General features: G+C 34.9%; 1 protein-coding gene across 2 annotated transcripts in view; it reads left to right on the forward strand.

The window, feature by feature from the left end:
* Positions 1-25,651, forward strand: part of RalGPS (Ral GEF with PH domain and SH3 binding motif) — a 181,229-nt gene that overhangs the window by 142,686 nt on the left and 12,892 nt on the right. For both annotated transcript variants that reach the window (XM_090415068.1, XM_090415067.1), the window contains exons 12-15: positions 5,063-5,154; positions 13,176-13,221; positions 20,549-20,648; positions 24,333-24,425. In XM_090415068.1, the coding sequence (XP_090271194.1) occupies positions 5,063-5,154; positions 13,176-13,221; positions 20,549-20,648; positions 24,333-24,425 (331 nt within the window). The remainder of the gene's footprint in view (positions 1-5,062; positions 5,155-13,175; positions 13,222-20,548; positions 20,649-24,332; positions 24,426-25,651) is intronic.

Here is a 25,651-nt window from a genome sequence, read left to right on the forward strand (position 1 = left end):
ATTAGTGGGACAGTGAGAAGCACCCCTCTCTCCTGGTTGCCTGTTCTATCTAACATTGCTTCACCACACATATGGAGAAGACAAGCCTCGATTAAGGAATTTAATAAAGCAATTAGCAACCCACTCCTACACCAGACTCTCATAAATCCACCTAGTCTTCGCCTCAAATCTAGAAAACCTCTCTAATCAATGGACGAACTCTCTTCAGCTGCACTGCCATCAATATCTGACATATGGAGAGAATACTGGTCCAACAATTTTCCAGCAAACGGCTTCCTGATAGAAGATCCCTGTGCTCCGCAGCCTGGTTTTGGTCTTCCAAAGAAGATTTGGTCATCCATAAACAGGATCAGAACTAGTCAGGGCAGATGTGGCTATCTTCTACATAAATGGAGACTGTCAGATCACCCTTATTGTGATTGTTCTGCCGTGGCTTAAACAATTACTCATATTGTGTACGACTGTCCAAGGTGCCAATTTCATGGTGGTGGCCTACAGGACATCCACAAGGTGAGAGATCAACCCTTGAATTGGCTTTCCAGCCTGGACCTTGACCTGTAGTTGGTGTGGTGGTGGTTATGGAGGAAACAGAAGATCATGGTCCCATCTCACCACAAAGATGTCATTCTAGTAGTCACTCTCATAGTCCTCATCATAGTATCAGCAGAACTCCTCATGTTAGAAGATGATGATACATTGTGAAATGGGCCTCCTCTAATGGATAAAGTTTTCTCACACAAGACACAACAGCTCTCTACTTAAACCTCAGATACAGCCACTTTTATGTTGTGAAGTGTTGTGAGAACATGCAGTATTGTCATACTTGGTGCAGCAGGACGATAATTGTCCCTGGCTTAATTATGACAAGTTACTTTTGCTTATATTTTTTTTTTTTAAAAAAAGAAAGACTTAGTAAGCAGGTTGTGCCTTTTATATAATGAACTTTTATATGTTAAGATTTTCATCATTTGTTTCTGGAAATTGTGATTGTATTTTTCACTTACCAGTTTCATGTAGCCATATAGGAATAAATAAATGTTTCTTCTCAGAATTGCACCTATCTCCTAGGACAGTGTTTCTCAAACTTCAGATATCCACGTACCCTTTCTTAAATTTTCATTATTACCAAGTACCCCGTAACTAATTAAAATTAAATATATATTTTATTTGAATTTATATGTTCATGTAAACAAAAAATATGATTTATTTTTAAATTTTGGTTCTCTAGAGATGTCGGACCACACTCTTATCAATTCCATTTGATCCAGATGCAATATCAACGTTTTCTTGTTGCTTACAGCTACTTGTATTTGCTATATTGCTCTCTTTTGGGGGTTTTATAAATCCAATCTTTAACCAATGATCCATGTGTAAGAATTTGAAAGCTAAAAAAAAAAAATACTGTATTTACTCGAATATAACTCTAACCTTTTTTCCCGAAATGAAAGCTAAAAAATCATGTTGCGAGATACGTGCAGGAATTTTCGGAAACTAAAGTTTTTTAGATAAAAACTGAAAATGGTGCGACTTACCAAGAAGCTCCTACTCATTATCACTACTTTTGGCATCAAGAACAGTTTCTTTGTGTGCATCGTCAAAGTAATCTACCCAAATAGCGTCATCTTCTTTCCCAATATTTCGAGCAAAAATTTCCAGTAATTTACAAGACTTGAGATACGTAGAGCAGCGAAGAACTGCATATGATTGGTGCGGTATTAACAAAAGATCGTGCGAACCAAAGACAAATTAGCATTTCAACAGTTGAGTTGAAATGCTAATTCCCTTCAACTGAATTCCATAATATCTGAAATACATTCACTGTATATTTCTTAGTTTTAACACCTTAACGACAGAGGTGGTGTCAAGCAAAACCATATGTTCCACCGGCAACATATGGTTTTGCTTGGTCTATACAGCAGTTTCTGTTGGAGAGGGGATGTGATTCATTAGTTAGTGCCGTTTTATCCCGGTTGTCTCTAATTGCACTGTTTGTTGAAAAATATAATGACTCTTTTAATTATGCATAGCCAAAAATTACCACTTACCCCCTAACGACCTTTCGCGTACGCCCGGGAGTATGCATACCACACTTTGAGAAACACTGTCCTAGGACATTTGCAACTTGGTGTTCTGTATTTTTCCTGATCTTGTCCCCTAGAATTCAGATTTCTCTCTAACCAAAAGAATCCTTGCTTTCTCCACTTCCTCCAGTATATTTGCACTGAGAGAGAGAGTTTGCAGCTACCTGTGAATCCCAAATTTCAAATCTTATATTTAGCTGTGTTAAGCAGATATTCCCATTCGTTCATATGGATTTGTTCACCTTTCCAGCTTATTCAAATCCTCCCTGAAGAGCCACAACATCAGCACTATTATTAGTAACCTACTCAAGCTTAATATAGTCTCCCACCAACTGAATATCACCCTGCATTCCAGTGACAATATTATTGATATAAAAGTTGAATAGTAACAGTCCTGGTACTGAGTCCTGTGAAATTATGCTTGTAACCTTCTTTCTCCCATATACAACTTTGATCTTTCAGCAAGCGAATTTCTAATCTGATCCACTAACACTATATTTAAACCCATATATGTTTGCAACTTTATCAAGGCAGTATGGACACACATTATTGAGGGAGGCAGGGGGGGGGGGGACTGAATTGACCAGGGAAGTTTTGTAAAGTGGTCTGCAAAGAAAAAGAACTCCACAATAGTTAGAAAAAGTTAAAGAATCAGTCTGTGAGAAGAAGAAGAAATCGCATAGAAAGTTTTTGGCAAATAAGTCAGCATTTGCTCTTAAAGATTATAGGACAACTATATATAAAAGTAGTTAAACAAAAAAAACGGAATATTATGAAAATAATATAAAAGTTTAATGATGTAGGTGAGAAAAATACTTTGGTGGCTGTCCAAGTGAATGAAAGAAAATGACAAAAGGTTAGAGCAAGGAATAAAAAAAAAAAAAAAAAGCTAATGATCAAGGTATTGTGGATGTCTGGAGTAATATATATAAAGTCACCATCTTGAATAAGAGTGATATCTATATTTATATATAGATATCACTCTTATTCATGATAGGCTGCAAAACCTATAGCAAATTAATGCTGTATGTGGAAAAGTGTTTATTTTATTTATTTATTTATTATTTTTTGTTTTGTTGGAGAACTGGAGGTTGTAGTTTTCTCAAAATACTTCATGTGGAAGGCTGTTCCAGGTAACAAATGAAGATGGATTAAAAGATAAATGGGAGTAATTTAGTGGGTTATGCAGTTATTTTTTCAAAGTCTTATTCATCCAGTTAACACCAGTACAATGCATTCTCCTGACTCTAAGGATGCACTCACTTCCCATGACTGACTGACCTGATCAGGGAAGACTGTAATAAAGTTGTCTGCAAAGTAAAAGAATTTCATGATATGTGTGTATTCTTTATGTATATATCTTTCATATAGCCATCCTATCTGACTATCTATATTTACCCTTTAACTGAATGATTTCTCCAAGTACCGATTCCATTTAAGTGTAATTCATCCAAGTATAAATTCTTTTCTATCAAAACACTCCATACAAACACCAGTTTTCCTACACAGCCCAAGCCTTATTATTAAGAGAGACCTCCAGAGAGATAGACTCATTGAAGGAGACCAAATATCATCTCCACCAGCTGTCATACCTTTCTTTTCTTCAATTCATTCACACTACACTCACAACACCTCCAAAGAAAAATCCTTTGAAAAGGATCTCTTCTCCAAAGAAAAAAAGTAGAAGTGAGATATAGGTAGAGATTTTTCTGATTGGGCCAAAGGCAGCAAAAATATTCAGTGATTTTAAAACTTTTACTGTCTTCAGAAATGTCTTGCAATAAAAGATAGGAAATGAGAGTTATTTTTTCTGGATTGGAAGAGTTTTGGTAGAGATACCAAAACTGTTAAAAAGCTTTTTCGATGAAAGAATCTTTAAAACCATTTAATAAAAAGGTGGGTTTAATTCTTTCTGTAATAGTTTGTCTGAAGAACATAAAGAATGGGCAAGATGTGCTAAAGTCTTAATATTTCCAGCCTTTCAGCATGATATGATGGTCTGTATGAATCTTCTTCTGAAAATAGTAAGCTTCCATATGGTTGAAAAAGAATGAGAAGATCTAAAACATCTAATTGGTTGTTTAATTCTTTTTTTTCTAAAGTGAATTGTATCCTAGGATGAAGTGCATTTAATTTAGAAAGAAACTGCTGCAACTCAGAGGAAGAGCCATCCACATATGGTATTTCACATATGGTATTTTGGAACAGTGTGTCATAATGATATGTTGTTCAAAGTATTCCATGAAGCAGTTGGTAATAGTAAGAGAAATAGGATTGCCCATAGCTGTTCATTTGATTTTTTGGATATGATTTGTTTTTAAACGAAAAATATCCTGAATGTAACAAAATCAAATAGTTTAACATCTGAAGGAAATTCTTAAATTAATTCAGTGGTGTCAGATAAAGGAATATTACTAAACAAGGATACAATATCTAAACTGGTCATAATATCAGAAGTGTCTCTAGATAGAGGATCAGAAATGTTATTTTTAAAATCCAAAGCGTTTTTTATATGAGTAGAAGTTCTTCTAGTCAAAATAGCAAGTAAATTGGATAAGAATTTAGATATCTTGTAAATGGGACACCCTGTACAGTCAGCAACTGGTTTTAATGGAGTATGTGGTTTATGAATTTATGAACTTTCAGAAGACTATGGTGGACAACCAAAGAAGGTTTTAAGTATTTTCTTTTGTTTTTCATCTCAAGTAGAAACATTATCAATAAGAGAATTGAGCCTATTTTAAAGATTATGATCAGTTCAGTTTAACTGACAATAAGTCTAAACTTAGAGCATTTGCAATTGGACTGTACTCCTGCATTTTTGTTTCCATACTACGTTATGGAACACAGCCCTCCCCCACACACACCCAGTCCTATGGCTTATTGGAGTTCAAGGGTAATTTCTTTGTTTTCATTAAAAAAAAAGTTAAAAAGACTAACTTTCAAAAACATTTTTTTAAATAGAATAATTTATCTTTTAGTTATTCCAAAGCAAGTGGACGCCACCTTCTTGATGATAGTTTGCTTGAAGATGACACTCCTTTACCTTTAAGGAAAGATTCAATATGTGATGGTGGGTATTTTAAATTACTTATTACAAAATACTTTATTCATAAATTTTAATATGCACAAAATTAACTTTTTGAGCATATAGATTTTTTCTCAAAAAAAAAAAAGTGACAAATGATAACTGACACTGGATTTAATAGGTCATGATAATATAGATAGTTAAACCAATTAATTTTGCCACATATACTAAAGTGGCTTCTTCTGGGTTAGGAAGAACAAAAAAAAGTACAATAAGCAGTAAACACAAAACATTGCATAACTGAAACCAAACATGTAAGAACTGTTGCACAAAAGTAAAAAAAAAAATGGAGAATGGAAGCTGGCACAAGTCAGTCATTGTTCAGTAGGTATGCATGGTAGTTGCTATGATAGTATTCATGAAATCATTCCTTGCTTTTTTGCTGACTGTGCCTTGAGTGGATAACCATCGTAGCCTCTCTGTTGTTGCTAGCACTAAAGTTGTCTTCTGTGTAAGACATGGAGCTCTTATCCCATTCAGTGTTGTGGTAAGTGGGAGAAGGTCAGCTCAGGTCTAGCTTTCATCTCCAACATGCTAGTTTTGTCTAATTTCCAAACTTATAGATGTTTGCTCTATGTAAGCAAGACCACAAGAACATGAAATATTGTAAACTCCAGGATGTTTGTTAAAAGGGTTGTGGCCCCAAGGTCAACGCAACAGTTTGTACAGTCACAATGGACTTGAAAGTCACTCTGTCATGAGATTTCAGGAGATTAGTGATTTTCAGAGAAAGTCTACCAATGTAAGGGATGGAAACTGAGGTACTGTAGCAAATGTCAAGACTTTGTTGTGGAGTAGAGAATAGTATTCTTTTGTATAATTTTTCATAGAATATCCATTGCTCACCTGGAGAAGAAAATGTAATTTTTTTTTGTGTGTGTGTTTCTTCATCTCCTGTAATAGAGATTGCCCCTCTTTTTTAGCATATGTATAATACCTAATTTTTGCAATATATGGTGCAATGAAGAGAAAAGTAGGTAATGGCCTGTATGAGTGGGTTTACGGTGTATGCTAAGAGAGAAACCTCCTTCTGCTTTTTTCAAAATCAAGACATCTAGGAAAGGTAATTTTCCTTCATTTTCAAGAAGGAGTTAATAGATGAAAGAAAATCATGTAATTCAGCCACACTGTGTTTCCCGATTATAAATATGTCATTTACGGATCTCCACCAAACTATTTTGGATTTGTAGATAGCAAGAAATTTTTTCCAAGTTTTCCATGAATAAATCAGCACATGGGAAAGATAGAGGGCTTCCCATTGCAAGGCGAGATAGCTGTTTGTAGATTTCCCATTTTTTCGGAAATAATTAGTGGAGACAATGTTGGGAGATGCCAGGAGGGACAGATCCAAGTGTCATAACTTCATATGCAGGAACATTTTGAACAATATCAATATCTAGACTGGCTAGAATGTCATTGGAAGACAGAATTTCTCCTACTTTACAAAGTGTTGAGTTTTTGATGGAGTTTGTGTATTAAGGCTTAAGTGCTGGAGGACATCATGTTGGAGGTTTAATGGAGATTAACATCTGAAGGATGTTAGGAACCTAGGAAAGGATTAAAAACTAATTTTAATGCTTCCAATATTTCATCTCAGTCACTGAGATATCTTCAGGGATTACAGATAACTTTTGTAACACACACACACATGCACAAAGACAACACTATACTAAGTGAAACACGTGGGTGACTCTAAATTCCTATCTAGGTAGTGTGCCCCTCTATGATGTTTGTAGGTGGCCTAGGATGTAAAGTGGAACCTCTGACAATTACTGTTTCCCAAATTTTGGGAAGTTTATGCATCTGTATTTTTTTAAATTTGGTTGATTTCTGATTCTAAAAATAGTCTTTCCTTTTTAAATTTACCATGGTGGTTTTCTTCCAGAAGATCCTGTGAGTTGTATTGGATACAACTCATATGATCTTCTTCGATCGCAAGGCCAGATTGACCATAGTCATAATTGCAGATGTAAGTTTTGTGTTCATCTAAACAGATAGTGACTGATCACGTGAGCCGAGGAAAAATTAAATCTGTGCAACATCAGAAAAAATAGCGAGGTCCTTAAAAAAAAAAGTATGACCTCCATACAGCTTTTAAGCCCCATTGTAAATTAGCTACCCTTATCCGTTCTACCAAAGATCAGCTCCCTCCAAACGTGCCTGTAGTATATAAAGTACCCTTTTCCTGCAAGCTGGCTTACTTCAGACAGACAGGTAGATCAGCAACCATCCATTTAGAACAGTGCTTCCGAAACTTCTGGATGTCAAGGCCCCCTTTGCAAAAATTAAAATATTTCATGGCCCCCCTCGAAAAAAAATTGTAATAGAAAGATATATTATTATAATATTGTATTTATATTCAATACAAAAAATATTGCAAAAATCAAATGCATATATTACATTTTTTTGCATCTTACCGTTTGGTTCTGAAGACAATGCGGGCTGTTCTGGTAAAATATGAAATACCATCCTTTTTTTTTTTTTTTTTTTTTTTGGAGTCTGTTTTTGATTGTTCATGAGAATTTTTTTATATTTTTTATCAGCCACTTATCCATCTCAGGGTTAAATTTTTTAATGTAGAATAGATCAAATAATATCATCACTTACCGATACTGGCACGCCACACACTGATAACATGAAATTAGTGAATATTATCTGAATAAGGGAATCCCCGGACCAGGAACATTTTTCTCTTTTGTGACTTTTCTCCCTTTACGGTAATTAAGCCTAACGCGAAACAGACAGCAAGGGCAGGTTATTAAAACGTGCATATGATTGGTGTGGTATTAACAAAAGATTGTGCAACTGAAAGATAAAAGCATAGCTGACAATTAAGTTGAAATGCTAACTCTCTTCAACCAAATTCCATATGTGAAACTGCCATAACATTCATTATATATATATATATATATATATATATATATATATATATATATATATATATATATATATATATATATATATATATATATATATTACTTAGTTTTAACACTTTTATGAATTTTAACATGTTCGGTTGAATTTTATTGCTGCCTTGGGAAATCGAACTCGCACACATCTAATTAATAACAATAGTTTTTAGTTAGATACTGTGTTTGCCCATGCAACATATGGTTTTGTTTCACTCTATACAGCATAGTTTCTGAATGAGGGGACATGTGATTCATTAATTAGTGTGTTTTTATCTCAGTTGGTCTAATTGCACTATTTGTTGAGAAATATATTACACAGACTCCTCATACCTTATTCATTGGCATAATAAAAGTACTTGTTTTTATTGCCTCTGCAGCATAGTGGCTGTTAGGGAGGGCGTGTTGTTTACCACTGCAAGCGAGTTACTGTCTCCCCACATGAACTTGTTTAAGCTTTTTTTCATGTGTGAAGTATATGCGAAACTTTTATTGGTAACAGAAAACTAGCTCGGATGACACTGATAATATAAAACGAGTTTTGATATGTATATAAAGTCAATATCAATAGTCCCTGATTACAAGTGCATGATGAAAGGGACAGGAAGATTTGTAGCTTCCCCGGAGAGCATTCGAAGTAAATACAATTAACCACTGCTTTGAAATGAAACATGAATAAGCAATATTTACTAATATTCATTAAGCACCGAAATACGCAGGAAGCAAAGTTTGTGAACCAACACCAATGTGTGAATTTTCCATTAAAATATAAAAAATAACAAAAAAAGAAATAATAAAAGTTAAATACGTTTCTTTTAAAATAAAAAAAAAATTACTTAGTCTTAAAACATTTTAAATTTGTTTTCATTATTTCATGGTCCCCCTCAACAAAACCTACGGGCCCCAAGGGGGCCGCGCCCACAGTTTGGGAAGCGCTGGTTTAGAAGACCACAAATCATACATCTGCAGTCATAACTATTGTCAATCTGGCCTTGCATACCATGTTTTGGATACAACCCACAGGATCTCCTGGTAAAAAAAAACACCATGCTCCACCATAGTAAAAAAAAAAAAAAAAAAAAAAATGTTTTTAGAAATAAAATACAGATTAAATACAGTTGCATAAAACTTCCCAAAATTTCGGAAACATTAATTATCAGAGATCCCGCTTTACATCCTAGGCCATCTACAAATGCCATAGAGGGTGCACTACCTAGATAGAACTTTAGAGTCACCCACGTGTTTCACTTAGTATTGTGTTGTATTACAAAAGTTATTTAAAATCCCAGAAGATGTCTCACTGACTGAGATGAAATATTGGAAGCATTCAAATCAGTTTTTTATCCTTTCCCAGTGCTGTAAATATTCAATTAAACCTCCAACATGATGTCCTCACTTAAGCCTCAACACACAGGTTTAAAATCAATCACCTTGAAATAGAAGCATTTGCATGGTAATGCTGCTGCTTCTCAAAATATTTGAATATATTTGAATAATGATTTTGAAAGCAATCGCATAAGTGATTGCTTTCAAAATCAGTATGTTTTTTAAATCCCTTAAATGTTTGTTCTTTCAAACTGCTATTCAGGTTTGGAAATAAGTGGAATCATTTGCAGCCATATTTAGCGATTAAGATAAGTTATACTTTTGTAGTATACTAAAAAGGTGTTCCCTGACTGCAGGATAATAGCACATTGGCCTAACATATGGAGTTGACATTTGTTATAGATTATTTATTGTCAGGACAGTTTTTGCCTTATGTAACATCTTTGATATCAATATTCTTCATACAAAATATTATGCATTGCAAAAAATGTCCTGATAGCCTGACAGTAAATAATAATCTGACAAATGTTAATCAGGATTATTTGCAATTTTTAACCAAGTAGGGAATTCGATGCTATAATAAGAAGAAAGAACTGCCTGGTATAAGACTGCTATCCTGCTTATGGTAGTCTCACTTCAATCCTTGAAATAACTTTCATGTGTGAATTTTTTCATTATAATGTTTTCATTATCTATTCCATAGCCTACCCATGACTCTAACATAAATAAAATATATATAGTAGGCTATTTAAACCATCAAATATTTTCCCCAGCTTTCTTTAAACTTGTATTTCATTAAAACATAAACCAGCTAGAGAATTGATGCAATTATGAGACATACTACACAAAACTTAGTTTAGAGGCCCCTGACATTATTTTATCCACCTAGACTTTTCTTAAATGCACCAAAAAAGCAAATTTGCATGTGAAAATGCAGAGAGTTAGATCAGTAGTAAATGAAAAAACAACTTCTGACTTAAGAAATAAATGTTATCTTACATCTTTTCTTATTAGTGCATAGCAGTTAGGTTTAATTACATCTTTTATTTAGAGTTTCATATATTAACTTGAGATAATATATTGATTCTTAGGTGAAGTTGTCTTATGCACTGTGTCACATCATTTATATATATACATATATGTGTAACACCTCTGCATGAGAGGTTGCAAGATTTATAGCACATTAGTGCCATGTGTGAGCAATCTTATGTGGTTTCATGTACAAACTTTGTTTTTGCTGCATTGCAGAGATATGAAAACTTTTTCACCTTTTGTAGGTTCTGCTGCCATAAATAGTTTTAAGGATTTTTCATATTGTTATTCTGCTTTAACATAATTGCTATGTACCTGTAAGACAACACTTGAACATGTGCTTATGGTCACCTGCTGGAGGACTGATCTATTTAAACAAAACTGTTTCAGTATATGTTAGAATGTCTCAATACATATCATTCCTAAACACTACATTAGCCCCTTAATAAATTCAAGTCTTATTTACTTTCTAGCTACATCAGTTGTAGCTATGGGATCTATATGATTTGTGTGTGTGTGCGCATGTGCATTTCACTTTCCTGATCCAAACATCTGAACTAATAATTGAAATAATACTCATTTAAATGAGCCTTCATTTCCCACTCCACTGCAAACTCCTGATCCTTACCCAAACCCTGATCTTCAAATAGAACGTGCCTCTGCAATCCATGATAAAAATGTAGCATTTATTCAGTGGCTTAAATTAAAAACTCCAGTTCTTATTCAGCTTACTAAGCAGTCCAAAACAAGTTATTATGAAGTATTTAAAAAAAAAAAGTTATCAAACAAAGCTGACTTCATAAGAATGAAATGCAATAAACTTTCTCTCTGCTCTCTTGCTAAAGCTGTTGAGCATAACTTATGCCCTTCCTTGTACTCGCCTCTCTTGCATCCTGATTGTATCATAGTAATCTCACCCAAGGAAAAGATGGACCTCTTGGCACGTGTCTGTATTTCCCCTCCAAGTCTTACTTGGATGACACCAAGGCAAATCACCTCTTGCACTACCACACTGTCCACTGCATGTCTTCTCTTAACTTTCTACAGAAGGACATAAGAAAAACCTTGATTAATTTCAATACTAATAAGGTTCTTTATACAGATGATATTCCTCCAGTTGTGCTCAAACCTTGTACCACAGAATTCACACCCTCCTGTATCTCTTATATAAGCATATTCAGCTAGCATGGAAACAGGATTTCATCCAGCTTGTACCCGAAAAGGGAGACAAAAGTCAGCCATCTAACTGTCGTCCCATTGTTCTCACCTCAGTACTTTCAAAGGTAATCGAAGGTTATTAACAACTATCTTCTTCACACTACCTGGAGACTTGCCAATTAATTGACTCTCATCAGTATGAATTCCCCCATTCTCATTCTACATCTGAACACCTCACTAGTCTCACTCACTTTTGAACACAGGCCATGGAAATAGTTAGAGAAACCCATGTTTTTGCTCTCAATATTTCAAAGCATTCAATCTTGTCTTGCATCGAGGCCTCCTGAACAAGCTACCACCTTATGACCTCCCTCCTGCACTTTGTGATTGGATTGCCAGCTTCCTCGCTGGTCATTTATTAGTCATGGTGGATGGTTTCCTTTTATCAACTTTCTTTGTCAATTCTGAACTATCCCAGGGTGTTCTATACTCTCATCTGTACTCTTCCTCTTTTACATCAATGACCTTCTCTCTCTGACTTCAAATCCTACTCACAGTTTTACTGATGACAATACTCTTCATTCCTCTTTCTCATTCAAGAAACCAGGTAGTACTCAAATGATAGAAGCCTCCAGATTTACAATAGCCAATATATATAATGATTATTATGACTTAAGTGATATAATATAATTATATAATTAAATTATATAATATAATTTAAGTGATATAATGACTTAAATACTGATTTCCTGAAATGGAGTGAAGACAAAAAAAAAAAAAAAAAAAAAAAAAAACTTCACCTCCCACTTACTTTTGATAATGTGCCAATTTCCTTTCAAGATCAGCTTTTCTTGTGCTGACTGTCACATGCGGTTTATCCTCGCACAAATGTATTACATTACCTCCTCTGCTGCTAAAAACCTTGGTTCTTTTCCATTCAAAGCATTACTTCTCTCCCTGCAACTCCTAGCACTTTATACATTTGGGGTGGCGCATCAGAAATCTTCCTAAGAATTCTTGATGATGTACAGAAGAGAGGGATGTGCTTAATTGGTGATGCTTCTGTCACTTCCCCATAGACAGTTTTATTTCTGCACTGTGTGCATTTTCTATGGGTACTTATGGGCATTGCTCCTATGATTTGGTTGCTACCATTTCTTTACTTTTTTCTAACCATGTAAGAACGAACTAGAGCAGCCACTGTCCAACTCTAAACATACCGAATAAACTTCTCTTCGTCCTCCTTTATTTCATCCATCTATGTTCTTAGGAACAGTCTCCCCATGCTGTTTTTCCCGTGGAGTACAACCTCCAACTCTTGGAACCCTCTAACCTCCTACTCTCAGTAGATTACTTCTTTCTCCATAAATACTTACCCATGCATGGCATGGTTATGTTATATGTCATGTGATCTCGTGTGGGGTCATCACAAGAAAAAATAAATAAAAATATATTTATGAATTCCAGATATCCTCCATGAGAAATGTAATTAAGCACATCTTTTATAGAAGTCATGATCATTATTAACTTTTTTTTTACCATGTATTTACATGCAGTGATTCTTCTCAAAATGTCTTTCAGATTCAGATGAACATTGGAAGAGTATTTTATCTCCCTTGAGAATCAGGTACAGTTATGTTTTTATTTATCTTGTGATGATATTACAATACTGCAGGAGTTATATTTTGCATTAGTTGTTTAAGATATAAAAATAGAATATGTTGGCCGAGTGGTTAGTCTCCAGTCAAAGGGCTGCAGGTTCAAATCCCACCGTGAGCATGGATGTTTGTGATTGTGTCTGTGAAAATACTAGTGGTCGGCAGTAGATGGCATTCATGTAGATGATAAAAGTAGTTGCGGTTGGTGAAGTGGTGGAGACGGATAGTTATAGAGTAGGCACCCTTCCTCGATGAGTCTTTGGACTCTCTGGAGGTGTTATGTGATAATAATATTAGTTCATGCTTGTTACCATTTATTTGAAAAGTATAAATATAAAATTTCACATAGCCTTTATTGAAGCATCCAATTTTCAACCATAATAATAATACTAATAATTAAAAACTGACATTTTAAATTGCTAATTATAAATATGCTGTATGCACAGGAAATAGTTTAAACCAATACAACAATTATTTTTTCCACTATTACATTCAAGACAAATAGGATATTGCATGTCATTCAGTTGTAATCATTTTTCCCATTGATTAAACAAAGTCATATGAAACATTTAGTCTGATTGGAAGAATATAATAAATATTGTTTATTTACATATGTTTCCTAATGTTAATATATATATATCTTTCTTCTCCCTATGAGGTTGAAAACTTAGAGCACATTATGGTATATGGGTAGGATCCACTTTGATAGCATAACATGGTTCTGTTCTGTGTTGAAGAAAGAGCAGTAAACACAGTGAATGTATGTTGATGCTTGAAGTAGTATGGGAAGTTTTTAAACATAATTCCCCATAAACTGGTTTATAGAATAGTTGCTCAGCAAGTTCCACAGTCTACCATATGTGTCATGCATAAGAGACTTGTAGTTTAGAGCTAGTGAAATTCAAATTTGCGTGTTAGCTGGTTTTGACCTTTATTGAAGTCTCATTAGTGGGAGCCAGACTGAGAAGAGAATACCAAGGTTGAATAAATGTAGAAGTCATATATTTCCCTTATAATACAAGGAGTGAAAAGTTGTATCATCTTATTAGAATACTCTGGATCAGAGAAAGGCCGAAACCAGTTTGGGTAGTGGTCCTTCTCATAATGCATAGTATTATGGAATTTTAAGGCAATTGATATGAAGTCATTAACCTTGATATATGTATACAAGCAGCCCAGTTGCGAAAATACTTCACACACAAACTTTGTTTGCTTTCACCTGGATTGACATTGATTAAACAAAAATATAATTTCTCAGCAAATTTAACTTATATGTATGGAAATAGATAATAGAATAAGCAAAACTGGTTTGGCGAGCCATTTGAATAAATTTGTAGCAAATAAGAGAGAAATTAGCCAAAGGTTAAACGAGCAGTATAAGACAGTGTTCAAACCAGTTTTAAGTTATGGATCTGAGTTGGATTTGAAATAAAGTACTTGATCAAAGATTAGAGACCACAGATATGAGAGTCCTGAGAAAAATTAGAGGCCTGAACAGATGCCTCAGTGATGGCAGGAAGAAGACACTTGGGTCTTCTTCCTGCAATCAAACTAGGTGGATTGATTCAGTCAGAAATGCCTTAGAAGACCAAAATGTTAGATTTGACAAAATTGGAGTGCTGACAAGTAATAGAGTAATTTAGAGGAAAATTGTTCATATGAGATTAATAAGAATGTAAACTTAATTATGGAGTGCTGTCATAGTTGTACAGTGACTACTATGACAGCAGTTGGTGTTAGATTATGAAGGTTAGTGGAGTAGTGAGACGAAGAGTTGTAGAGTAGATGCCCTCCCTCGATGAGTCTTTGGACTCCCTGGAGGTGTGATGTAATAACATGTACTCCTTGAGGGTACATATCAGAAAATTGATGATGAATTAAAAACCTAGCCCATCTATAGTAATGTATTATAATGTACATTCCATTACAATAAATTACTATATGTATACCACTCCTGTGACTGACCTGTCATTACATTGCCTACAAAGTAACTTCTATCACCTCCATGAGAAGACTGTTGAAAGTTTATTTTTCACTTGGTTAGAGTATAATAAATTTCGTTTAATCTTTTATCCAAGTGTGAGAAAACAAAGTTTGCACCTGAAAGTATCTTCAGGACTGGGGTAAGGTGGTACAACACCGGGTCGACTCCTTGCAAAGGTGGAGCAAGCTACCAACACTCCTATCTCAGTATCTCCCATAATGCAAAACACATCTCCTTGCGGATATGTCTAATGTTATGCATTAAGGGAAGGGCCACAACCCAGACTAGTTTCGACCTTTATTGAGGTCTCTTCAGTGGGAGCCAGGCCCAAGTGGAGATACCAGGCAGAAGCATTAGCAGGTCATCTCTACCTATAGGAGTTGCCAAATGGTGTGCCGCCCTTTTTTTAATAAATTACTCTGGATTTAGAGAAAGATGAAAGTTTATTTTTCACTTGGTTAGAGTATAATAAATTTAGTTTAATCCTTTATCCAAGTGTGAGCAAACAAAGTTTGTGAATGAAGGTATCTTCAGGACTGGGGTAAGGTGGTACAACACCAGGGAACTCCTTGCAAAGGTGGAATAAGTTACCAACACTCCTATCTCAGTATCTCCCATAATGCAAAACACATCTCCTTGTGGATATGTCTAATGTTATGCATTAAGGGAAGGGCCACAACCCAGACTAGTTTCGACCTTTATATTGAGGTCTCTTCAGTGGGAGCTAGGCTCAAGTGGAGATACCAGGCAGAAGCATTAGCAGGTCATCTCTACCTATAGGCAACTCCTATAGGTAGAGATGACCTGCTAATGCTTCTGCCTGGTATCTCCACTTGGGCCTGGCTCCCACTGAAGAGACCTCAATAAAGGTCGAAACTAGTCTGGGTTGTGGCCCTTCTCTTAATGCATAACATTAGACATATCCGCAAGAACATGAGAAGACTAGCCATTAAATCGAGATTTAATTCTAGAATGGATATGACTTAGTTACAACCATCAACAACAGAGATAATCTATTTGTCCTATTTGCAGTACGGCCTTGACTACCACAGCATTCTTGGATGTGTGGTGGTGAGTAAAATACTCTGTCATCCCCTGCAAACCCTTCTACAACTTGAAATCTTCTTACAACATCCAATTATCAAAATATCTTAGTCCAACCAGAACTTTGTCTCTGTTTCGGGCTTCAGTATAGGCACTGAAGGAGGATGGAGTTCTTAATTTGAGCCAGTTGTGGTATGCCTGATTTGTCATTTGTACAGCCTTGGCACATCTTTTGGAGAACCAGGGTTGGATAGGGAACGGTAGTTCAGAGTGGTGTGGGGAATGTATGTTATCCTGCCAGTGAGGATTATTTTGGTGATGTGTTTGGAGTAACTGTGTAAGCGTTGCTGCATGGGGCAGGAGATGAGCACTAGGTTGTAGTCAGAATTACCCAGAGGGGGACTCGCTACATTCACTGTATATTTGGAAGGGTCATTGGTAAGGAAGAGATCTACGGTATTTGGGGTAGTGATTTGAGTTATCTGGTATTCTGGTCGGTTTGTGAACAATTTGTGTAAGATCATTGGTGATGGCAAATATTTCAGCGTCTCTGCCTGCAGGATCTGTACAACTGGAAGAGGAAAGCCAGTTGGTGTTATGGATATTAAAATCACCTAGGAGGATGATTTCACTATTAGGATAGTGGGACTGGAGGAATTCAACTTTTGAGGAAAGGAAATTAAAGAACTCGGAGTGGTTGGTGGTATTAGGAGAGCAATAGAGACAGCAGATGAATTTGACTAAGTGGGGGAGGGATATTTTTAGCCAAAGAAGGGCCAAGTTGGGCAATTCTAGGTTGGGTGCTCTCTGGCAGGGTACGTCAGAGCAGATATTCTCGCACACCACCCTTGGGTCGAAAGGAGTTGAATAGTGAATAGTTTGGATGGTGCCAGGGGAAGGTGAAATTTGAGTTTCTGTTAAGAAGAGTAGGTGGGGTTCAGTTGACTACAGATGATAGTGAACGCTATTAAGGTTGGAGTTGAGACCACAGATGTTGGTGTAGTGGATATGTAAGGGTCTGTGGGGCATGGCTTTGACCACAAGGGTCTTGCACGTTTCCTATGCAGTGTCTGCATACTGGTCTCCTTGGTGGCTACTAGTGGCGCCACTTGGTTTTTGCCCTAGTTTGGTTTGTTTGTAGTCTATGGTCCAGCTGTTGTTTCCATTTTGACGTTTTTCTTCTAGCTGTCTTCAGAGTTGACGTCTTTGTTCAAAAGTTAAGTCAGGTCGAGCACATACATGCGATTGGGGTGCACTGTCCTTTAGCTTGCTGTTTATTGCCATTATTAATTTGGAAGTGCATGGTCTCTTTTCTTCCATCCTCCTCCCAATCCTTACATCATGCGGTGTGAGCAGTATTTATTCAAGGACATGCCTACTACGCTAACTAGAGGAAGTCAATTACATCTTCCATTCAAGGGTGTATAACAGGTTCAGTCCTTATATAATATCTAGCAGCTGGCTTCAGAACCTGCTGGTAATGCAGTGGAAATTTTTCAGTCAGCTAGCAAATAATCCTGCTGTTATTTATTTTGTCATATCATGCCTGAAGGGCATGATATGACAAAATATAGCATTGTATATGTATGTGTGGGATTGTGGATAGGGAGGGCTAAGGATGGTGGATCTCACACACAAAAATACCATCACATATACATAGATGGTATTTTTGTGTGTGTGAGAGAGAGATGGACATATTCATGTCATTCATCCCCATACCATGTCCTTGCTTGCTCTGTAATTAACCCTCCAACAATACCAAATGATGAAAGGATTCCATGAGTAAATGCAGTCACATGGTGGATCAGAAAATATTCACCACAAAAAAACATGAACCAACTAAAATCCATCCAGTTAATAAACTTATTCACTTCAGCATTTGTGACCTTAACATAAATGATGTGCCACCTCTTATATTATCTAAAACTGACCTGCTGTTTCATTACATATACCTCATGTGGAAACTTCAGCTATTGTCCACCTCACCTATCCAAACCACACTTTTTCTTGAATCCTGTAAAACAGTGCGCATGTCTGAACTGACATTTCATTGCCCTTCATTCTGATAATCACTCTGACTCTCTTTGGCTGTTTATAGCTGAAGTCTGATTACCAAACAGAGAAGGCATCTTCCATAGTGATCTCCATTCATGACTCAAACATTGGCTTCCCTTATCTGATTCCATTGATCAAGCTGGAAGAGCTTGATTATATGTCTACCTACCTAAATGCAGGATGATCCTCATGCTTTTCTAAGCACTCTGGATCAATACTTAACCAACAGTATTAAAATGTAGTTGAGTCTCACTATGTACATATACACCATTATAGCAAACTCACTTGCAGTAGCAAGTGGGCACAGATTGTTTGTGATTGTGAAATACTAGTGGTCATGGTAGTCAGTAGATGATGAGGTTCGCTGTAGTTGGTGGATTGGGTGGTGGAGGCAGAGAGTTGTTGAGCAGGTACCCTCCCTCAATGAGTCTTTGGACTTCCTGGAGGTATTGCATAGTAATAATTATCCAAAAGTCTCAAAGGAAGCCTTAGCACAATGCTATTCTGATAACAATTCACTATAACACTCTATACTTGAAGTTTCTACAAGTTCACTATAATGTGAGCTGACTGCATAATGTAGATGCCAGCTCTCCTTTCAGTAACTCACACCATAATCTTGTTCATATTTCCTTTTTTCTGCACAATATCCTTCACTCAGCCATTCTCATTCCCCATGTCCTTGAGCACCACAGTAATATCAATTGGAATTACCTCAATGATTTCTTCCTTTCCTAACCATAGTCTGATTATTGTTTTTGCTCGCTCAATCCAAATGTCATCTCTGACAGAATAACGGAATTAATTCTTGTGATAGTTTGGTAAGTAGTTCTGTAAGCCCCACCTGATCACAGGCTTAGGAAATGTCAAGAATTATCGCATGAATTTGACCAAACTTTCTTCATGGTTTGTGTCCAAAGTTGGATAAGGTTGGCAAAGAGATTGTTGATTGATATTGGAGGATTCCATTGGTGATCACTAATTGGCAGGCCCCTAAGTAGTGAAGTTGACTCTTGATATTCTTTTCAATTGTTTTTGAGAGGATTAAGGTAAGGTAAGTTATAAATGACAAGAAATTATATTATTGTTTTAATCTTTTACCCAAGCACATACAAACGTTTGTACATGACATATCTTCACAACTGGTTTGCTTATGTGTAGGGGGGGATTTGTTAAGTTATGAGATAACGGCCATATAGTATTCACACTCAGGCATATTTTGGTGATTGCTCCTTGTTTTTGAATTTTATATCTTAAACTAAATGTCCTGAAAGGCGCAGTATAAAATAAATATTTAGCGACACTAAGGGGAGAAGAAGCTTGAATATTTGTATTTGGGTGATGTCTCAAATATATAGATAAGATTTGGATAAAGACAAGTAGAGTTTTACATGCAAGGATGGTTGAAAGCATAATAATCGTAAAATGGGACACAACACCATTCTCTGGGGTAGTGAAGACAATAAACATCAGTATTACCAAAGCACAGCTGTCCTATTTCTCATAAGAAAAATCTCACTTCACTATTTCCTTTTATAAGACTTATCTCTATTCAAGATGAGATTTCTCATCTCAAGCTAACTTATTTTCTAGCCTTATGTGATACAAAACACTAGCATTTCACAGGCTTCCTCAATTTTTAAAATCTTGGTATCCTTTTCTGTTCAAGATCACCTGTATAACTCCTAACACTATACATAAATCCCACATTTATCCTAATCTAGAATACTGTTCTCACATTTGGGTAGTGCATCAAAAAATCTCTAAATCTCTGCTCTCATTCTTCCAGTTTCCTCTAAGAATGTAAAAACTTGACTAAGAATGTATAAACAGCTGCTAGTTGTGACATCCATACACAGTTCAATTGCATTCTATCTATTCAGCAAAGTAGCTTTCCTCACATTGTTTCTCTAAGGACTACAACCTCCACTGCTGTTCAAGAAACACGTTGACAACAGGTCCATTTTTTCTCCTTTAACTGCTTGCTCACACAAAACTTATTGTGTTATAAGTTTTGACCTCTGTATAGAGCTGCTATTTTAACAAGTGTTAAAAATTTTATCTCATATAAAATTGAAGTTTTAGCTATGTGTAAGCATCATGATATATATATATATATATGATGTTTGTATAGCAAGGTATGTTTTTAATATAATTCTGATGACTTTATTTTGTATCATTATGATTGATAAACATGCTCCTCTTTTTACTAGTGAATCTCAAGAGTTGATAGTGGGAACTGTGGATCTTCTTCCTACTTATCAGGGATGTGTTCGTAGAAAAACTATTTTAAAAGAAGGAAGAAAACCAGCTGTATGTAGTTGTTTATTTTTTTAGTTTGATTTCTGTATACATTTATTATACACTGGTTTATTTTTTAGATTAAAATAATGAAATAATAAAATCAATTGTAAACTATTTTATTCCAAGAAAATAATAATGTGAAAAGATTTTAAGTATTGCTTATGATATAAACAAACAGTTGGAGAAAATTATTTTGTAGAACAGTTTCTTTATAATGGTCAAAATGTAAAAAAAAAAAAAAAAAATTGGCATATGTAGTCTCCTTTGAAACCAAAACAATGTGTACAGGGAAGGAGGAATTAGTTTTAGAAATATATAAGTAACTAATAATTAACAGTATTTCTATATTCATTGCACTCAAGTTCATACTGTTTGCATCAAGTAATATAATGGTACTTTGTTACTTGATATAAATAGTAAAATGTTTTTCATGCCATTTATTAAAACTATTTTGACAGAACACTATTTGCTAAACAGTTAACAAATGGTATCTAATATAATGCACATCTACTTAAATTCCATCCTCATTTTCACCGTAGTGTACTCCGTTCCCTAGTTGGAGATTCTGGATGAAAGTCAGATTTGGATAACCATTCTGCTAGCAGTGGAGTGAAATATCATTACTTTTGCTATCTTGAGACTAAAAAAAGTATTATTTTTTTCTCCAGAGTTGATCATCAGTTGGCTGGTATACCATAATGGTGACCTTATATTTATAATATAAAATTTTCAGCCAGAAGCAAGACTAATTGGAAATGATATTGGATAATACCAGTGGAATAATGAAACTGAAAATTTTGACTTGGAATGTTAGGAAAAAAAATAATATAAATAAATTTGATTAAAGCATTGCAAGACATTGATATTTCTTTTATATCAGAAATAAAAGAAATAAAAAACAGTTCATCATCATCTAACTTCCTATCTACAATTTTCCTCCAAATCAGTCTGTTACTTGTCAAGACTCCAACATTATCAGATCTTATATTTCTATCGTCTAAGGCACTTTATACCGTATCAATCCACCTATATCTTGGTCTTCCTCTGGGTTGTTTTGCTGCCAACCTGGCAGAGAACGCTTGTTTTGCTAATTTTTCCTCACCCATTCTGTTTAAGTGACCATACCACCTGGGATTAGCTCTGATAACGCATTCCTGGATGCTGACAATGTCAAGTTCTTTCCTAATATCCTCGTTTTTAATATGATATTGCCATTGATGCCATCTGTTCATGCCCATAATCTTTCTCAGGACTCTCATATCTGCGGTCTCTAGTCTTTGGTCAAGTGTTTTACTTCTGACCCAGCTCTCAGATCCATAAGTTAAAACTGGTTTGAACACTGTCTTGTATACAACTAATTTAGTGTTCCGACTAATTTCTCTCTTATTCCATATGAATTTATTCAATTGACTTCCCACCATGCCAGCTTTGCTGATTCTGTTGTCTATTTCTATATTTAATTTACCATCTTCACTAAAAATCGTGCCTAAGTAGCTGAAATGTTTTACTTGTTCCACAGGTTCTCCGTTCACAACACAGTTGACATTTTCAATGATTCTGCCTATTTTCATTGTCTTTGTCTTTTTATTGCTGACCTTCATACCATATCTATTACAACAGTTATTCAATTTACTCAGAGAATCTTGCAGACTTGTAGCGGATTTATTTAGAAGTATAACATCATCCGAATAAAGCAAAGAGTTGACATTAACATCTCCAATTTTGATATCATACTTAATACCACTTTCCTTCATAATGTACATCCTTGTCTCACACCAGATTTAACATTAAACTATCTTCCTGTACTTCCTTCAATTCTAACTGCTGACTTACAACTCAAATAAAGACTAAGTATTGCCTGATGTAATGCCCCATTAACAGCATATAACTGCAGCGTATTGAATAGCTTCTCTCTTGGCACTTTGTCATATGCCTTTTCCAAATCGACAAAACTTAAATACAGATCTTTGTTATATTCCCATGCTTTCTCGACTATTTGTCGTAAAGTGAAGATCTGATCCTGACAGCCTCTATTTGGCCTGAATCCAGCTTGTTCTTCACCCAGCTTTTCTTCCACAATTCTTCTCAAAATAAAAAAAAGTTTAGATGTATATATCATAATTACCACTAGTTGATTTCCCACTCCAAAATAAATATTGAATTAAGAATATTAACAAAATGACCTTGATTGTTCATTCAGTAAACTTGAAAACATCAAACTAATTTTTCAGGCCTAAGGATGTACATAATATTGGCATTATTTACATAAGTGTGTGTGTGTTTTGTGTGATATATATTATCATTAAAAATAATTATTACTTCTAATAATAAACTCATCATTCAGTAGAGGTTGGAGTGTACAGCGGAAGTGAGATTGATAGCAGTCATATTTTTTACTTAAAAGTAAATTCAAGATGTTCATTGGAAAATATGCATATCTTCCAAAAAGAAATTAAGAAATAACAAACAATAAATCTAAAAATGCACTTATTGGAATAAGATATTAGATCTCTATGAAAACAGATTAAAAAAAAAGCTTAAATTTATTGCATAGAACAGCGATGGCAAAATATAAAGGCAGCAATTCTGTTGTGGAAATGCAGAAAATTCTGGGATTCAAATGACCAGGGGATAAACTGGATTAGGATATGAAATTAATAAATAAAAGCTTTAATTGATGAGAATCAACTGCATTCATTAATGGGAATTATTTTTAAAAAATATGAAAGAGAAATGTAAAAGGTCATATTGATTATATACAACAGAAAAGAATGCAGGCAAATTTTTGAAAAATATAAGATGAAATGACCAAATAGTTTAATTCCTTGGAATATGCTTCTATAGCCATCGAAAATGGAATTTAAAGTGATCTACAGTAGAATTTAAAGTAAAGAATAGAAAATTTTCCAAAGTGTGATTAATCTGATAGATCAAAATAAAGAAATAAGGCTTAGAGGAAATAAATTAAGCTTTTTTTTTTAAGGTAAAGAAAACAGGAAAAGTCATTAGATAACTTAAATGTAATAATTATTTAAATATAGAGAAACTTTAGCTAAAGAAAGACTATTGAAATTATTTAACTCGGATTCTGGGGAGGGGGGGAGACATTATAGGGAGTATACTCTCACCAGCTTAAAATTTGTATCATGACATACTGAAGAACAAATTAAATAAATTTGCAGAACAGTTATATTGGATGAAACAGTTATTTTTAGACCATGTAAAAGCATATGGCGTTCTGAAGTATAAAACACTACAGAAAATATTAAAAGGTGAGAATATACCAACATAATCGCTATAGTGAATGTACTGTTATCCTAACACTGATGCTGTTGAACTTTGTACTAACACTTTGCTGTTAAGGATCTCAATAGGAATTCTCAGTGAAAAATAGAATCCTCAATAGGAAAGTGTGTAACATAACTCAGTGGACTGTCCTCATTAGACAGTCCTTATTTCTTTAAGTGCAATCATTTTATCACTTTTAGAAATCTGGCTGCACCCTATATGCTCTTTTAGAGTTATAAAATCTTTCTATTAAAAGTAACAGGGCATAAAATATTTTGCACCTTTTAAAACTTGCTTTAGGTGTTATAATTATTTGAGTAAATAATAATAATAATAAATGTCTACCAGAATTATTACTCGAGTAAATGGATCCAAGTTTAAAAATATAATTTTTTCTAATTTCAGATGTGTCCATGGATGCGTTACTGGCTGGTTTTAAAAGGGACTAACTTGTTATATTATGCACCAAAGTCTTTGCGGGGAACTGAATCATCTGATGTGAGTGTATTTAAATATATGTGTTGAACTAAGAATAATGACATAGCATGTGTCCATGCAGCTTTATTTCCAACCATGTTATTGCTCTTAAAAGCAGTGGACAACCAATCTGAGCATTCTTAAAAAAATCTGTTCAAAATAGTGCTTTCACTTATGACAGCAGGGTGCCATTTCCAAACCATGCTGTTGTAAGTTGAAAAGGTTGTAAATTGGAGATCACTCTATGAATCATAAGGATATGTTAGCAGTTAACTGATTTTACTGAAATAATACAGCATACAAATTATAACATAAAATTGCTGTATGTTGTATTTTACTATAATGAAACATGAGTGTATGGTGTTCTGTAATGCTTACAGTAAAATAATCAGCTGGAAACACGTGGACCAAAAGTAATTCTTCAAAGCTGCTGCTTTGTTAATTAGTTATTTCATCAGAGAAGGTAGAGGAGGCTAGTTCATCAACAAGAAATTCTTTTCAAGTTCAGGAATTGCAACAAAGTGTTCTGGGTATGGTTCACCAAATTTAACTTGCGGAAGGTCTAGGCTTGTCTTCAGGTATTAGGTGATAGCAGGTGTTGAGCTTCTTTAAAATCTTACGTCCAGCTTAATGTGCATAGTTTGACTTTTTTTTTTTTTTTGCATAAATTTCTCTGTAGTAAGTAGTTGCAGTTTTAGACAGTTTAAGAGTCACTTAAAGGTGAAAGCTAGATAACTGGGAGGAGACTTTCACATAGCTTCACAGTGTGCCCTGTCAGTAGGTATTTGTTTGGATAATGATTGAATAAGCTGGTCATTTTGGCTTAAACCAAAGCAAAATGATAGTATAACATAATGAAATTTCTTGCTGGCTGCAGTGTCTCCAGTTAAACAAAGAAATATTCTAAACAAATTCAAGATGTTATGTTCAGGAAATAATGATCAGGGATGTGGGCAGACAACAAAATAAGGAATTGGACAATGGGGAATATTTGTGCCTATGGTCCCACAGAAGTTTCTACTAAGGAAGAGGTGGAGGTTTTTCATGTCATTAGAGAAGGCAGCTAATGTAAGGAAAATGGGAAAAGTTGGTCCTTGTTGGAAATCTAAGCAGCAAGGTAGGAAATGTTTACCAGACAGAAATTTTTGGGGGAAAATTTGGAGAAAAGGGCAAAGCTAATAATAATGGTAAGTACCTGCTGAATTTCTGTTCAAGACACAAATCGTTACTGACACCATGTCCCAACA

The sequence above is a fragment of the Typopeltis vanoorti genome, chromosome 26 (assembly GCF_054136105.1).
Source record: "Typopeltis vanoorti isolate ZY-2024b chromosome 26, IOZ_Tvanoo_1.0, whole genome shotgun sequence".
Taxonomy (NCBI): domain Eukaryota; kingdom Metazoa; phylum Arthropoda; class Arachnida; order Uropygi; family Thelyphonidae; genus Typopeltis; species Typopeltis vanoorti.